Source organism: Homarus americanus, unplaced genomic scaffold (assembly GCF_018991925.1).
Source record: "Homarus americanus isolate GMGI-L3 unplaced genomic scaffold, GMGI_Hamer_2.0 scaffold25013, whole genome shotgun sequence".
Classification (NCBI taxonomy): domain Eukaryota; kingdom Metazoa; phylum Arthropoda; class Malacostraca; order Decapoda; family Nephropidae; genus Homarus; species Homarus americanus.
In genome coordinates this window covers 7,023,162-7,041,398 of record NW_024722158.1, presented here as the reverse complement: position 1 = coordinate 7,041,398, position 18,237 = coordinate 7,023,162, and the positions used below count along the sequence as shown (strand labels likewise).

Here is an 18,237-nt window from a genome sequence, read left to right as displayed (position 1 = left end):
CTTTTATCATTTATTCTTATTCCGTCTTCGTATCTTATTCTTCTTTCACGTATTTTTCTTCCGTTATTGTGTCTTCTTTATCTTCTGTCTCTTATTCCTCTTTTCGTTATCGTAGTTTCTTCTTTTTCACTTTCTTCCATTTCTTTACACCTTCACTTTCTATAAACTTTCATTCGGTGAAATTTTCAATCTAATTCGATTTACCGGCTGAAGGAGGAAGGATGAGGTCCTAGGATGTTTTCTATGTGGGAAACCAATCCTTCGTCTGTCTAGGATGAGTCCCAGGTATCCTAGATGATTATACTCTGGGTCTGTGGCTCCTGTAGGATGTGTCTCAGTCATCCTTCACTCCTCGAGAGATGAGAAGTATCCTTACCTATTCCTTATGACTCATCCTAGGATTTAGATGAATCCTACTCGTCTCTGACCTCCCTGCCGGGTTATTTTCTGCTCCTCCTCAGGTCATTGACTCCTTAACTTATTCCGGGTGATAATTACCTTAGTGGCTCCGTGTGTGTTATTCCCAACCTCGTGACCTTACCTGACCTGACCTCTTTTCTTCTATTCTAAAGGTCATTGGCCCCTTTGTCTCATCCCTTGTTATAGTTTACGAATTTTAAGATGGGTCAACTGTAGCTTCTATTCTTTTCATGACTTCTTTTGACCTCTCACTCCCTCCTGGCCTCTCATATTCTAGCAAGCTAAAGGTCACGACCTCTTCATGGACCTCCAGGGTGTGAGGTAATCTCCCCTGCAGTCACTTACCGGACTAATTAATTATTGTTCACACTACGTCATCTCTCTCTCTCTCTCTCTCTCTCTCTCTCTCTCTCTCTCTCTCTCTCTCTCTCTCTCTCTCCTAGCCAGTACGCCGTTGTTCCCACGCTCCGCCACCTGCCATGCTCCAGTTGTCTCCATGCTCCGGCAGGTGAGGGCGCCTGACAGGTATTGTGGGTGCTGAAGTGCATTACCCCTGATAGGTGCCTTATTTGGTAGGTGGGGAGGGGGTAGAGTGGGGAGAGGGTAGGTGAGGAGATAGGTGGGAGGGGGGTAGGTGGGGGAGGGTAGGTGAGGAGATAGGTGGGAGATAGGTGGGGGAGGAGGAGGGGAGGTGGGGAGGTGGGTGGGATAGGTGGGAAGAGGGTAGGTGGGGGGTTGGAGTGGGGAGGTGAATGGAGTGAATGAATAGGTAGATAGATAGGTAGAAATAAATAAATCACGACCTAATATCAGTCGGTCAATCGGTCAGTCAGTCAGTCGGTCAGTCAGTCAGTCGGTCAGTCAGTCAGTCGGTCAGTCAGTCAGTCGGTCAGTCAGTCAAGGATGAGTAATGTAATTAAAAATATGAGGAGTTTGAGGACAAGACGTAAGGATGAATAAATACAGGAATGGAAGAAAGAAGAGAAGAGAAGAGGAAAGAGGAAGGAAGGAGTGGAGATAGAGAATGGTCAATAAAAGAGAGAGCGAGAAATAAAGATAAACAGAGACGGAAAAGGAGAGAGAGTGATAATCAGGAAAAGAGAAAAGAAAGGAAAAAGAGACAAAAGGGAGAGGAAGAAAGGAAAGAGAGACAGAAAGAAGTAATACCGTGACCAGACAGCACTCTGATCGCAGCACCAAACCAGCCAGCCAAACACTGCCACGCTCTCACGGGAAACACGAGAAATGAGAGAAAGCGAGATAGTCTGAGAAATTATGAGAAAATGTGAGGAATTTTGAGAAACACCAATAAAATAGGCGAAAAGATGTAAATTTATGAGAAATTATTAGGAAATGTGAGGAATAATGAAAGAATTGTGAGAAAATGTGAAATTAAATGAGAAATTATGAGAAATTATATTCGAATGTGTTTGTAGATAAAAATTTTTAGAAATTTTGAGAGACTATAAGAAAAATAAATATTGGGGATATCATTTTTCCGGGTTATATAATTTTTCAGCGATATTTGCCTAACGAAGTCATATATCATTAATATTTCGGTTTGAAGCAATATTCCAGTGATATTTTTAACCCCACGAGCAATATTCCAGTGATATATTGGCCCAGTAAGCAATATTCTGGTAATATTTTGGGTCTATGAGTAGTATTTCAGTAATACTTTAACCGTGTGAGTAATATTCCAGTGATATTTTGGCCCAGTAAGCAATATTCTGGTAATATTTTGGGTCTATGAGTAGTATTTCAGTAATACTTAACCTAAAACAAGCAATATTCTGGTAATATTTTGGGTCTATGAGTAGTATTTCAGTAATACTTTAACCCTGTGAGTAATATTCCAGTGATATTTTGGCCCAGTGAGCAATATTCTGGTAATAATTTGATTCTCCGAGCAATATCCAGTAACATTTTGGTTCTGCGAGTAATGTTTCAGTAATATTTTGGTTCTATAGGCAATATTCCAGTAGTTGGACCCTGAAGCTGTATGTGTTAACAAATCGTCCTTAGAAGCAATATTTCAAAAATATTTTCAGAAATATCGATAAAGAAGACAGAAAGAGAGATACACACACACACACACACACACACACACACACACACACACACACACATAGAAATACAGACACAGAGACACAGAAGAGAGAGAATAAGTTATCCATAAAGAGAGAAAGAGACAGATAGAGAGAGATTAGAAAGAGAAAGAGAGAATGATATATCCACAAACAGACAGAAAAGAGGAGAGACAGAGAAAGACAGAGAGACATAGACAGAACCTATCTCTAAATTGACTCACTTATTCTATACAAAACAAAGGGTAATTTTTTATTATTTAATTGTAATTGAAAGCCTTTGAGAGGTGAGAGAAGTGAGAGAAGTGAGAGAAGTGAGAAGTGAGAGAAGTGAGAGAGTGAGAAGTGAGAAGTGAGAGAAGTGAGAAGTGAGAGAAGTGAGAGAAGTGAGAGTGAGAGAAGCGAGAGAGTGAGAGAGAGGTGAGAGAGGTGAGAGAAGTGGAGAAGTGGAGAAGTGAGAGAAGTGAGAGAATAGAGAGTGAGGAGAGTGAGAGAATGAGAGAGTGAGGTGAGAGAAATGAGAGAAATGAGAGAAGTGAGAGAAGTGAGAGGTGAGAGAAGTGAGGGATTTTTTTTTATTATTGTTGGGGAGAAGTGAGGTGGTTGTGGGGTTGTTGTGGGGTTGTTGTGAGGTGGTTGTGAGGTTGTTGTGAGGTGGTTGTGAGTCACCAGTTCGTATCTCAGTTCTGTCTTCGAACCCACGCTCGACTTGGTGTGTCTGTCTGTCTGTCTGTCTGTCTGTCTGTCTGTCTTGGGGTGAACGTGATTACTAGGGCGTTACAGTGTACATGTGCCTGTCTGTCGATCTGTCTGTTTATCCGTCTGTCTGTCTGTCTTCTTCTTTCTTATTTCCTTTTATCCTTCATTCGCTTTATGTCACTACCACCACAATCACCACCACTACCACAACTACCACCATCACCACCACTATCACCACCACTACCACAACTACCACCATCACCACCACTATCACCACCACTACCACCACAACTACCTCCATCACCACCACTATCACCACCACCACTACCACAACTACCACCACTACCACTATCGCTGAACAACAACCATCTATACCGCGTCATAAACTTACTTGAAGGTAAAGTGTGAATAAATTTATACAGTGAGTTAAGTGGAGAGAGAGGGAGGTGGGGAGGGGAGGTGGGGAGGAGAGGTGGGGAGAGAAAGATGGGGGGAGGAGAGGTGGGGAGGGAGAGGGCGTTCACCTCTCTTTCACTCTCACTAGGAAGGAGAGGGAGCAAGTGATGAGAGAGAATTGGCCGAGTTATTTACTTTCCCACGGCCTCTCCTCTGTGTCTCACCTTCCTAAGTCGAGAGAGAGAGAGAGAGAGAGAGAGAGAGAGAGAGAGAATGTGAGATAGAGAGAGGAATGGGAGAGAAAAAGGGGAAGGGAGCGAAAGAGGTAGAGAAGACAGGGAGGAGAAAATGGTGAAGAAGCGGAGAATAAACTAGAAAGGGAGATAATGGAGGAAACGAAAATAGATAGTGTGAAAGGGAGAAGAACGAGATATAAAGGGGGAGAAAGGGAGAATTAAACAGTAAAAGAAAGAAGAGGGAAAAGGTAAAGAAAATGGGGGGTAGGGATTCTCATAATACCCCCATGACCCACCCCATGACCCACACCATGACCCACCCCATGACAACCCCCTTACTCCCCATGACACCCCTTTACTCCCCTCCAACCATCAGGGGTGATGATGTGCACCATTTACTACCCAGTGGAGTCCATTATGATGCCATCAGCTCCCCTGCGATCCATTTGGTCATCAATCCCTCTCACGTAGACTCAGAGGAGGACCGGACCCGGGCCTTTGAACTCCGCCAGTACGAGCAATCACTAGCGCCAGACGTTCACCTCGGCCCCGGGATCACAAACGTATTCAAACCAAGCCATACAAAAACGTACGCCAGGCCAAGCATACAACAGCGCCTGGCAATGACACCTTAATGAAAACTAGGCCAGGCGAAAAGTAACGTCTCTGTTGATGCTGGCACCCTCTGGTCGATGCTGGAACCATCTGCTTGATACTGGTACCCCCTGCTTGTTATTGGCACCCCTTACGTAATGATGGCACCTCCTGGTTGAGGCTGGCACCTCTTAGTCGCTGTTTGCACTCTTGATTATCACTTGATAACTCCTGGTCGAATCTGGCATCCCCTGGTCACCGCTGGCGCCATGTAGTCGACGCTGGCATCCTTTGGTCGACTCTGGCACCCTCTGGTCGACACTGGCACCCACTAGTCGACGTAGGCACCCCCTGGTCGACGTTGGCACTGACCTCCACGGCCACTTGGTGATATCAGCCATCGATTTTCTGTGCTTTCTGAGGCTGCAGAGTGTGTGTGTGTCTGTGTCCTGCCGCAGTGCACCTAACACCCTCCCACAGGTGCATGATAATGATGATGATAATAATAATAATAATAATAATAATAATAATAATAATAATAATAATAATAATAATAATAATTTCACCGCCATCATCATCGCCACGAGGGGCAGTAGGGGAGAGAGACAGTGAGGGAGGGTTACAGTGAGGGAGAGTGAGGGAGAGCACCAGCAAGGGAGAGTGAGGGAGGGTTACAGTGAGAGAAAAAACCAGGGAAAGTAAGGGAGAGATAGAGTCAGTGAGGGAGAGCACCAACAAGGGAGAGGGTCAGTGAAGGTGAATGATGGAGAGGACCAGTGTGGGAGAAGGCCAGGGAGAGTGAGGGAGAGGGTCAGTGAAGGTGAATGAGGGAGAGGACCAGTGAGGGAGAAGGCCAGGGAGAGTGAGGGAGAGGGCATGGCGCCAGACTCCCTGACGCCCGACCATGATATTGATTGGCCGACTCAGGACAGTTTCCTCGTCGACTTATGACACCACCTTCCCTCTCTCCTCCCTCTCTCCCCTCTCCCCCCTCTCACTCTAACCCCTCCTTAACTCCTTCCCTCCCCAATCTCCCCCTCTCTCATGTCCCCTCTACTCTTTTCTCACTCCCTTCTCCACTCCCCCCTCCTCTTTCACCCCCTTCCCTCTCCCCTCTCTCCCATCTCCCCTATCATCTCCCCTCCCACTCTAACCCCTTCTTAATCCCTTCCCTCTCCCCTTACCCCTCTCCCTTCTTCCCTCTCCCTACAATCACCTTTCTCTTCTTCCTTCCCTTCTAGGTATGTCTTCCTCCCTCCCTCCCCCCCCTCCCTTCATTCCTTCCCTCCTCCTTCCCTTCCCCAACATTCCTGCTTAGTCCGCTTTTCTGTTGTGTGGTGATGTTGGTGATGTTCTTGGTGGTGATGTTAGTGGTGGTGATGTTAGTGGTGGTGATGTTAGTGGTGGTGATGTTAGTGGTGGTGATGTTCTTGGTGGTGATGTTAGTGGTGGTGATGTTAGTGGTGGTGATGATGTTGGTGGTGATGTTAATGGTGGTGATGTTAGTGATGTTGTTGGAGTTTTCACAGCTGCTGTTCTTACTGCTACTGTTTCCTTGGTGATGCTGTTGTTGACATTATCTCTCTCTCTCTCTCTCTCTCTCTCTCTCTCTCTGTAATTACATGCACGGCTGCGTTCTCTCCGGGGTTTCATAATAGTGAGACATATTAGAGAGATAATAATCAATGGTAGCCTGAATATACACTAGTGAGAGATATTAAAGTAATCAATGGTGAGAGACAGTGGAGAGATAGTAACCACTGGTGAGAGACAGTGGAGAGATAGTAACCAATGGTGAGAGACAGTGGAGAGATAGTAACCAATGGTGAGAGACAGTGGAGAGATAGTAACCAATGGTGAGAGACAGTGGAGAGATAGTAACCAATGGTGAGAGACAGTGGAGAGACTTTCACGACAGTATGAGTCCTAAACGCAGGAAGTAAGGAGATAACAGGGAAATGGAGGGTAATAAACGAAGGGCATAAAGAGAGAGGGAGAAGGAGAGAGGTAGAGTGGGAGAAAGAGAGGGAAAGAGAGAGAGGGGGAGAAGAAGAGGGGAAAGAGAGAGAGGGAAAGAGAGAGAGAGGGGGAGAGAGGGAGAGGGGGAAAGAGAGGGCAGAGAGAGGGGGAGAAGGAGAGGGAAAAGAGAGAAAGAGGGGAGAGAGGGAGAGTGGGAAAAAGAGAGGGAAAGAGAGAGAGGGGGAGAAGGAAAGAGAGAGGGAAAGAAAGAGAGGGTTAAGGAGAGAGGGAAAGTGGGAGAAAGAGAGATAGAGAGAGTATAGCCACTGATTGAACGTTGTCAAGGAGTGGGCTGGAAAACACGTACCTGAGGAGGGAGGAAGAGGAAGGAGGAAGAGGGGGAAGAAGAGGGGGGAGAAGAGGAGGAAGGAGACGAGAAAATAGGAAAGGATGAGAAGGAGGAGGAAACCGAAAAGAGGGGGAGGAGAAGGAGGAAGAGGAGGATGATATAAGGAGGAGGAGGGAGGAGGATAAGAAAAGGGAGAGGAGGAGGAAGACGAGAAAAATGAGGAAGAAGAGGAGGAGGAGGAGGAGGAGGAGGAGGAGGAAACGAAGCTCTTCTGGAGTGTTCTAAGCTGTTGTTGTTGTTTGTTGTTGTTGTTGTTGTTGTTGTTGTTGTTGGAAAATCTCTTCTTCTTCTATTTCATTTTTCTTTATCACCCCATCTCCTCCTCCTCGTCCTCTTCTCTTCCTCCTCCTCCTCCTCCCCTCCTCTTCCTCCTATCCTTCTCTCTCTCCTTCACTTCCCTCTTCTTATCCCTCCTCTCCTTCTCCTCCGTCTCTCCTCCTCCTCTCTTCTCCCTCTTTTCCACACACCCCAACTCTCCTTCTCCCACTCCCTCTCCTACCCCGTCCCCCCTTCCCTCCCCCCTCCTCTCCCCCATCATCACCCCTCGAAGGACTCCTTATTTACACTCTGTAAACACCGTGTAAATGACTGTAAATCACAAGGTATAAATAGCTTTCACAATAACAAGGGATAAAGACTAAGGGGAATGGCGTGATTTACAGTATAAATAACATTTAGCCTAATTGAACTTAACCTAACCTAACTCATAGGTTAAATAACTCAATAAATAACACAGGTAAAATATTTCATCAATAACACAGTTTAATTCAGGTGCTGTCTGTCTGTCTGTTTGTCTTTCTGTCTGTCTCTGTGTGTGTGGTACACACACACACACACAGACAACACACACACACACACACACACACACACACTACAGCCTCGGTGGTTCGTCTGATTAATGTTTCCTCTCGTGTATATTCGCCCAGGGTTATTCACTTCTCATATATACCTAACATTATTCCTCTATATTATACCATTTATATATATACTGTATATTCCTCTGACATTACTGACATATATACTGACATATTCTGTTATATAGAAATTTCTGACATAGTTTCCGTCAATTTTTCTTCCGTTTATTCGTTTAAATGGAATAACAACAACAACAACAATAATAATAAGTATCAACAACAATAACAACAGCAAAAGCAACATTATAATCAACACATCGTTTTTCTTGGTGTGTATGTGTGTGTGTGTGTGTGTGTGTGTGTGTGTGTGTGTGTGTGTGTGTGTGTGTGTGTGTGTGTTGCTTCAGCCTTACACACAAACACTCATCACATTTTTACCCTCTAAGCTCAACGTAAACACAAGCGAGTTATTACCTTAAGCTACGACACAAAGTTGGATTCACATAAAGTTCGTAATATTAATTTTTTTCCTGTAAATAAAAGATGTAATGACGTAAGATGGATTCTCATAGGATCTTTGGATATAGTTTTACTCTTAATGTATCCAAAAGTAATGGATTTGGATGCTGTGAGTCGAAGGTGGATATTATTTTTTTTTAAGGTAAGTAATGTAAAAATTTGACGAGTATTGATTGTTAGGTTAGGTTTGGCTTTGGTCAGATCAGGTTAACTTAAATTAGGTTTAGATCAAGTTAGGTTAGGTTCAGGTCAAGTTAGGTTAGGTTAGGTTAGGTTAGGTTAGGACAGGTCAAGTTAGGTTAGGTCAGGTCAAGTTAGGTTAGGACAGGTCAAGTTAGGTTAGGTCAGGTCACGTTAGGTTAGGACAGGTCACGTTAGGTTAGGTCAGGTCAGGTCAAGTTAGGTTAGGACAGGTCAAGTTAGGTTAGGTCAGGTCACGTTAGGTTAGATCAGGTCAGGTCAGGTCAAGTTAGGTTAAGTCAGGTCAAGTTAGGTTAGGACTAGGGCCCATTTGACCATCAGACTGGGCAGCTTACAGTGCTCAAGAGTAACCACTTAAGACCTATTATGTCCACACGATCGATTCTCTCTCTCTCACATACCCTCCCACTCTCTTCCACCATTCTCCATCCTCCCCCCTCCATTCCGCCGTTTTCTATTCCTTTTTCGCCTCTTTCTCTCTCTCTCTCTCTCTCTCTCTCTCTCTCTCTCTCTCTCTCTCTCTCTCCACCATTCCCCATTCCCCTCGGCTCCTTTCCCTTCCTTCATTGACTATCTCTCTATCTCTCGATCTTTCTCTCCCCTCCCTCCATTTCTCTTCATGGTTCTTATTGGAGGATGACGGGATAGAAGGGAAGAGAGGGAAAGACAAAGGAAAAGATTGACAGAGATGTACAGAGAACGAAAGAGAAAGAGAGAGAGAGAGAAAGTGAGTGAGAATATCCCCCAAATTAGTGGAGCAAGAGAGAGAGAGACAAAAAAAAGAGAGAAATGAGAGTCAAATAAGAGAGAGTGAGAGAGAATATGAGACAAAAGAGTGGTGAGAGACAAGAGAGAGAGAAAATCGAAAAAAAGAGAGAAAAAACAAAGTGGAAAAGAAAAAAGAAAATGGAAGGAGGGGAGACTCATGAATTTTTACTCTAGTCAGGAAACTGAGAAAAAAAAAACAGGGATTTGAATCTTTCATGCATCATCTGACATTTTTAAAAGGGGAGGGAAGGGAGGGTATAGGGGGAGGGAGATAGGGGGTAGAGAGGGAGATAAAAGGGAGGTGGAGAGGGAGAGAGGGGTATATAGAGGAGGGGGCGGGAGGGGAGAGAAACGGGAGATAGGGGGCCGGGGGAGAGATAAATGGGAGGGAGATAGGGAGCAGCAAGGAGATAAAGGGGGCAGCAAGGAGGGAGATAGGGAGCAGCAAGGAGGAGATAGGGAGCAGCAAGGAGGGAAGGAGACAAAGAGAGTTAAAAGTTAAAACAAGAAACTCCTCAGCACAATGCTATCTTCGTCCAGGTTTTTGAGAGAAAGAGGGGGAGAAAAGAGAGAGTCACAGATGGGGAGAGAAAGAGAGACACAGAGAGGGGGAAAAGAGGAAGGGAAGGAGGGAATTGGAAGAGATAGAAAGCTATACAGACAAATAGAGAAGATAGAGGGAGAGAGAGAGAGAGAGAGAGAGAGAGAGAGATCTAAGTTTAGCAATCTCATGGAGGAGGGAGGTAAAGATGAATTAGAAATCTTAAAGCAAGGCCCCTCGTTGTCCAGTTTTTAGGAGAGAGAGAGAGAGGAGGGGGGGGGCGGGGGCAGTATATCCCTTAGGACTGACTTCATTAAGGGTCCAGCCCAATTTTGATGATTAGGTCAGGCCAGGTCACGTTGGGTTAAGTCAGGCTGTGTTAAGCCAGACTGCTAGGTCTTTATTAATACTGGAGGACCATAGACCGGGTGACCGCTCATTAGGGGAGAGGGGGAGGGGGTAGGGAGAGGGGAGATGGGGGTGGGAGGGGGGTAGGAGACGAGAGGGAAGGAGATGAAAGAGGTGTGAAGGGTGTGTGGGGGGTGAGGGGGTGGAGGTGAGGGGGGTGGGGGACGAAGGGGTGGGAGGTGAGGGTTGGGGACGAAGGGTGGAGGGAGGGGTGGGGACGAAGGAGGTGAGGGGTGGGGACCAAGGGGCAGTGGAGGGAGGGGGGGTGTAATGAAGGGCAGAGGTGAGGGGTGGGGACGAAGGGGTGGAGGGGTTGTGGCGTGATGGGGTTGGAGGGGAAGGATAGGAGGATGGAGGGAAGGAGTTGGAAGAGGTGTGAAGGGTGTGTGTCAGGGGGTAAGGGGTGGAGGAAGTGGGTGGGTGGGGGGGGTGATAAAGGTTCTATTGAAGAGCTTCTCTGGACACGGTCGGGTACGTCTGAATACGTCTAGACGAGCGTGGACATAGCTGGACAGGTTTGGACATGTCTGGACGTGTATAGACCCGTTGGAAATGTTTAGGAACGTCTGAAAACGTTTAGGAATGTTTGGGTTTATGTTTTTTGGTGCTCCTGGACATGTTTGGACACATTTGGACATGGTTGGATATATATGAATGAGTTTGGGTACGTCTGGACACAATTTAGACACGTTTGGACATAGTTGGATATGCACACACACACACACACACACACACACACACACACACACACACACCACAGTCAGCTTTGATCATCACCACGACCTCAGCTAACGAGATCGGATACTAATAATACCGCAGGAGGAGGAGAGAGAGGGGAAGGGGTGGAGGGAGAAGTAGGGGATACATAATACTTGGTCTGTACAATGATCCTACGTTAAAATTTCCTCCTAACTGATTATGTAAGAACGTATTTAACTGCCTCACTTAAGTTACGACAAAAAAGATGGATTATCAAAGATTCAAATACGTTCTCACATCACCAGTTAGAAGAAAATTGTAACGTGGGAACTTAAGAGAATCAACATTTTTGTCGTAACTTAAGTGAGACAGGTGGGTGAGACAGGTGGGTGAGACAGGTGGGTGAGACAGGTGGATGAATTCTCGCATTTTCAATTACGCGTAAATTTAGGTGCAGGAACGATAGGGAATGAGGTCAGCCCAGGTAAGTGTGTGGACCATTATACAGTTAGGTAGGTGAAACATTACCCTAATTATACCTGGTTGGTCTCTCTCTCTCTCTCTCTCTCTCTCTCTCTCTCTCTCTCTCTCTCTGTCTCTCTCTCTCTCTCTCTCTCTCTGCACGAGGTAACTATGTTAATAATGTGATTAAGTCGCCGTGTATTTGTGAATAAGAGAGAGAGAGAGAGAGACAGAGAGACAGAGACAGAGAGAGAGAGATAGACAGTCAGCAACAGGAAATGAAAGAGAGAGACAGACAAAGAGACAGAGACAGACAAAGAGAGAAGGAGAAAGACAGACAGATAAACAGAGAGATAGAGAGAGAGAGAGAGAGATAGAAACAGTTACCTCCAACACGGCGGCACCTCACCACCAACTCGTCTCTCACAAGTCTCTCAGGCGAGATACTGTCCAACTAATCTCACTTCAGGAACACATGAGACAACACCCCCCTCTCCCTCCTCTTCCTCCTCCCTCCTCTCCCCTCTTCCCCCTTCCTCTTTCCCCTCGCTTTTCCTTTCCCTCCTACTTTTCCCTCCCCCCCTCCCTTCCCCCCTTCCCCTTCCCAACAATATAACACGTAGATCACACAGTCACAATGGCGTCCAAATTACTCTATGACTACACTCTAACTATAAACCATCTCTAACTTTAACTTAAGATACAAATAAATAAAACTTACGATCCTTTAAGAATTCAACACGAAAAAATCCACCATGATTCATATTGTAAACCATCTCCAAGGGGTACCAATATGGCGTACCAAATACCCAGAGACTCTACCATATATTTATATTCTTAGGGAGAATAAATTTTTCACATTAAGAGCCTCTTGAGAATCTCGTTATAAGACTCTTGAGATCTGAGCTTGTCAGTCTTTATAGTGATGTCTTAAGAATTACTTGGCAAATTCTGTTACCGGAGGACGTGTTAGCTGAGGTGATATTAGCTTATGGTTCTGAGTGAGTTAAAACGTTTAGCTTCTGTCGTTATGTTGGGAGGGGGAGAGGAGAAGGGATGGGATGGGAGGGGAGAGGAAAGGGGAACGGGGAGAGAGGAAGGGGCTGCAGAGAGGGACATATACGAGAGTAACCCCCCCCCCTCTCTCTCTCTCTCTCTCTCACACACACACACACACACACACACACACACACACACACACACACGACGTAGGTGATTGTACCCAGCAGTTTATGTCACCCTGAATTATTACACCTTTATCTTTCTATCTCTCTCTTTTCTTCCGTTTGTTGTATTTTTTCTCTTCTTCCTCCTACTCCTTCTCTTCTTCTTCCCCCTCCTCCTCCTCTGCCCCTCCCCCTCTTTTCCCTCCTCCCCCTCCTCCCCTCTTTCCCTCCCTACTCCTCTTTCCCTCTCTTCCTCCTACTCTCTTTCTCTTCTCCTCCTCCAGACATAAATGTAACAGACACAGTGATAAAAGTGAAAACGTAATGGAGGAAGAAAGACCACCCTCTCTCTCTCTCTCTCTCTCTCTCTCTCTCTCTCTCTCTCTCTCTCTCTCTCTCTCTGTTTATGTACCACAGATCATCACACACACACACACACACACACACACACACACACACACACACACACACACACACACACACACACACACACACACACACACACACACACAGTACATTTGGAATCCATCTTTATACCGTTGGTTATATGAGTCAGATATGCCCTCACAACACTAGTTAAGGAACAAAACCAGTTCATACATCAGCTAGGAGTTAAAAATCTCAACATAGGATCATCTAACAATGTACCTTTTGTACGATTTAAGTGACCCAGGTTAGAATCTCACCCACATTACCAGGTAGAAGAGTAATTAACACGAGAGACCTTTGAAACGACAGTGTTAGCATGTCTAGTTTCTCTTCTTTACAAACTTCCTCAGCAACACAGAAGAGTATCATGGCTTATTCTAGGTTTGCGAAGACTTATTTACCGTATGGACCTTCCCTCTCTCCTTCCCGTTCCCTTCCCGTTCCCTTCCCGTCACAGCCCACCTCCCTCCCACCCCCAACTAAATCCAGGTCAAGCAGAGGTGTTATATCAAGGTGGTGGTGGTGGGGTTTTTCCGGGTCGTGTTGTAAACTATATACACGGTAAAGTTCTTAGATCCTTAACTTTTATCTTAACTGGGAGACTTGAGGACACATCTGGTTTAAGTTATGATACTAAGATAGATTCTCAAAAGGTCTTAACTCCTCCTCCTCCTCCTCCTACTTCTTCTTCCCCTCCTCCTCCTTCTTCTTCACATTCTTATTCTCCTCTCCTCCTTCTTCCTCTCCTCCTTCTTCCCCTCTTCCTCATTCTTCTTCTTCCCCTCTCCTTCTCCTCTTCCTACTCCTCCTCATTCTTTCTCTCTCCCCCTCCTCCCTCTCTTCCTCCTCCTCCTCCTTCCCCTCTCCTCCTCCTCCTCCTGAGAACGTAACTAACTTGCTCTCTTAAGGCAAGACTGTATAAATTCTCATAGGATACTACGACAATTTTTCCCCTTGTAAATAAAAATAAACGTATAATGAAGTACACTAAGGCACAGTGCCAATATAAATACACTGGCACTAATGGCACCATGTGAAAACAGCTATACCATAGAAAACTGATGTATATTATGGTACAGTGCCATTGTAAGGACACACAGCCATAATGTACTGATGGTCCTGTGACAAAGCCGCCATAAAGCACTAAGGTATATGATAGAGGCGCCGGACACTGCTGGGCCAAGAGCGGTAAAAATATAGATGATAGAACTGTCCACATATCATAGATCCCTGAAGTATACGGCGCTGAGGCTGTGTGTGTGTGTGTTCAAAGATTCGTACGTCATTTGTTTTATATTGGAATAACCTGAGGAATAGATGCCCTAACTTATTTTCATCTGATTATTAATCATCCTAACGCTACCTGGGGTTAGGTTAAATTAGGTTAGGTTAGTGTAAGGGTGTTTAATCTTCAGGTTAGATAAGCTAGGGTGTCTATTTAGGTGATTCGATTTAAAAAAATGACGAACGAATCTTTGAGCACAGACAGCCCCAACGCCATATACTTCAGGGATCTATGATATGTGGACAGTTCTATCATCTATATTTTTATCTCTCTTAGCCAAACGATGTTCTCACCTAACCTAACCTAACTTAACTTAACCTAACCTAACTACCCAGAGACAGTGTTAAGATAGTTAAGTTAGGGTTAATTAGGGTCGTCTGCCCCCATAACTGCCTCAGGGCCCAGAGACGAAATGTTATTAACTTAGTCATGTTGTTGAGGTAAGGATAACCCCCTTTACCTGGTCCCCCTACCTGGTCTCCCTACCTTTCCCCCTACCTGCCCCTTATCTGCCCCCCTACCTGCACCCTACCTGTTCCCCCTACCTGGACCTCCTAACTGGACCCCCTACCTGGTCCCCCTACCTGGACCCCCTACCTGGCCCCTACCTACCCCTACCCCTGGACCCTACCTGGACCCCCTATCTGGACCCTACCCGCCCCCCTACTTTCCCCCTACCTGGCCTCTACTGGACCCTACCTGTTCCCCCTACCTGGACCTCCTAACTGGACCCCCTACCTGGTCCCCCTACCTGGACCCTACCTGGCCCCTACCTACCCCTTACCTGGACCCTACCTACCCCCTATCTGGACCCTACCCGCCCCTACTTTCCCCTACCTGGCCCTCTACTGGACCCTACCTGGCCTGTACTAGATAAGGGCCTCTTTTCCGCCTCAGGGAACCAAACGAGGTTATATTTTATCACATTTTTCCCTAATTTGGCTTCGTGTTTTTTTGACCGTGTTTTAGTTTCTATGTTTTTATCGTTTTTTTTTCTTTATTTTTTTCATCCGTTCGTCTATTTATGTTTCTATCCATTTATTTGTACTTATACTCATTTTCCTTACATTTATTTATTTATTTTCTGTATATTTATTCTCCATTACTATCATCATCATTATCACCACCACCACCACTACCACTATCACCACTATCACCAATAACCCTATCATCACCATCCATTATCATCCACTATCATCCACCACACACCACCACCACTCCACCACCACACCACCACACATCACCACCACCACACCACCACCACACCACCACCACACCACCACACATCACCTTTAAAACTCATCCAAGTGCAATTTAATAGACTCGTCAACAAGGCAAGGTATACAGCCATCCTTTCTTCCTTTTACAATAATTCCATTCATCTCGTCTCTCATCTGGGAGGCTCAAAGGCGTGTCTTGTCCTACTCGTCGACAAAAACCTTCGTCAGGATACGTCAGAATACGCCAGGATACATCAGGATACATCAGGATACACAAGTTTCTCAGACAAACATTTATTCACCATTATAAAAGTCTCCGTTTAAGATGCTGAAGCAATTTGTGTACGTTGGATCTGGATGGATGTGAATATACGTAGGAGGAGGTGACTTGTTCCACTGAATATACGTAGGAGGAGGTGACTTGTTCCACTGAATATTCGTAGGTGGAGGTGACTTGTTCCACTGAATATTCGTAGGTGGAGGTGACTTGTTCCACTGAATATTCGTAGGTGGAGGTGACTTATTCCACTGAATATTCGTAGGTGGAGGTGACTTGTTCCACTGAATATACGTAGGAGGAGGTGACTTGTTCCTCTGAATATTCGTAGGTGGAGGTGACTTATTCCACTGAATATCCATACGAAAGATAAGAAGATCCACTGAATATTCCTCTCCCTGGAACTGAATAGAACTGAATATTTCCAAGAGGAGTAGTAAAGGGATCCACTGAATTCAATACCAATTTGTTGACTTGGGATCTGAATAAGGGTGAATATTCCGAGAAGAGTCGAGAGGTTCCACTGAATATTCCCCCTCTTGGCGTCTTAGTGATGGAGGTTCAGTAATGATGCAGGTGAGGGTGGAAGGAAAGTCACAGCTTGGGATTGGAAGGAAAATACAACTATTATTTTTTTTTACTTTCATTCGAGTCAAAATAAAAACTAAAAATATCTGGTGAATTTTTTGGGGGGGCGATGCTGAGAGTATTTTTTTCCTTTTATTTATTTATTTATTTATTTATTTGTTTACGGTAAAATATTTGTCATTCGTGTCGGGCATAAAAAAATAAATTTGGAATGGTGATTTATTTTTTTTTTGATGTGACACTTTTTTTCTATTCTATCTAACTATCTATCGATCTATCTATCTAAAGAATGCTACAGAAGCTGACATACCCGAGAGGGGGAGGGAGGGGGAGGGAGGGAGGGAGGTGGGGAGGGGACTGCCACAGATAACAGTAATGGTTCCTTCTCAGTACAGTTGTCTCACTTAACTGGCAGCTGTCCTAAATTAACCCATGTTTAGCCCTTCTGAGTAATGGGGTGTGGGCGGGGTGGGCGGGGAGATGGGGGTGTGGGTGGAGAGGTGGGGAATTGGGATATAGAAGGTGTGGGTAGGGAGATGGAGTGGGGTAAGTGGAGTGGGAGGGGTATGAGTGGGATGTGAGTGGTTAGGGCCTTGTGGGGATGGTGTAAACAAGAAGGGTTAAGACCAAGGGATTAACCAGACCAAGGGATTAACCAGACCAAGGAATTAACCAGACCAAGGGATTAACCAGACCATGGGATTAACCTTAATTACACTAACGAGTACCAGACGAGAGAGAGTTTGTTTACATTATTTAAAGAGACAGAGAGAGGCGGCCCCACCATCGTTCATTCATAAAACTGTGTCACTGTTTGGCATGTGTGTGTGTGTGTGTGTGTGTGTGTGTGTGTGTATGTGTGTGTGTGTGTGTGTGTGTGTGTGTGTGTGTGTGTGTGTGTGTGTGTGTGTGTGTGTGTGTGTGTGTGTGCATCTATGTTTAGCTTATAGTGAGGATAATTAATGATGATTTACACACACACAGCCAGACAGACACACACACACACACACACACACACACACACACACACACACACACACACACACACACACACACAGTCCGAGAAGGGTGACTGAATTACTCAAAATTAACCCAAATTGTACATCAGTCTTGCCAGTAAAGTTATTAAACTATGCTGTGGGAAAAGAGTATCTGAAGTATAGGAACAACAAAACTTTCCTTAACTCACACACACGACACAAAGTCTTCATAAAGTGGTCCTCTTAAACCACAGTCGCCGCTCCTGTTGATAAAACACCCTAAAGCTAACCTAACCTATCCTAATGTAACCTAATCTAACCTAACGCTAACCTAACCTAACCTGTTGCAAGAGTTAACGTGGTGTGAGAGTTGGTGTGACTGTGTGAGTCTGAGAAAGCTCATCTCTTTGCCCGGGGTCATAACGGGACGCCCTGGAGTACACCATGACGTCACCAGATACATGACATCACGATCCACACGTCACGGAATAGTTAAATAGCGTCTCCAAATTAATGACGTCATAAAACACATCCACTCCTACATGACGTCACGAGTTAGTTTCACATGGCATTTTCATATTAATGACGTCACAAAACACACACCAATCAAGAGCTATATGACATCACGGAATATACAACGTCACGAAGGATATGACGTCACGAGGTTCATGACCCCCTCCTATAAATACGATTATCTTTGTTTACACTTAAGTTCAGGTTAATAGAGGTTAGGTTAGGTTAGGTTAGGTTAGGTTAGGTTAGGTTAGGTTAGGTTAGGTTAGGTTAGGTTTTCCCACCATAACTGAAGACTTAAAAACGTATCTAACTAACCAACTTAACTTACAAAACAAAGATGGATTCTCAAAAGATCTTACGTTAAATTTCTTCTTCCCTCTTCCTCCTTCTCCTCTTCCTCCTCCTCCTCCTCCTCCTCCTTTTCCTTCTCGTCCTCCTCCTTCTCCTCCTCTTCCTTCTCCTCCTCTTCCTTCTCCTCCTCCTCCTCCTCGGTAGAAACGTTTGAGAGAATGATTCCATTTACA

The 18,237-nt window shown here is 45.2% G+C and overlaps 1 protein-coding gene across 1 annotated transcript; it reads right to left on the bottom strand.

Annotated features, from left to right (window-relative positions):
* Positions 1-10,532: 10,532 nt before the first annotated feature.
* On the bottom strand, positions 10,533-15,991 carry LOC121862026 (extensin-like). Its single transcript, XM_042359957.1, has 2 exons — positions 15,655-15,991; positions 10,533-10,657 (listed from the first exon to the last, which is right to left on the bottom strand). The coding sequence occupies exons 1-2, from the start codon at positions 15,989-15,991 to the stop codon at positions 10,533-10,535; spliced, it is 462 nt and encodes a 153-aa protein (XP_042215891.1).
* Positions 15,992-18,237: the final 2,246 nt, after the last annotated feature.

Excerpts from the sequence above, each read along its gene's own strand:
- LOC121862026 (XM_042359957.1), bottom strand. The coding sequence starts at position 15,991 with ATGGATATTCAGTGGAATAAGTCACCTCCACCTACGAATATTCAGAGG. Across the intron at positions 10,658-15,654 it reads AAACGGAGACTTTTATAATG|ACGTTCCTAAACATTTCCAA; the intron begins GTGAATAAATGT and ends AAACGTTTTCAG.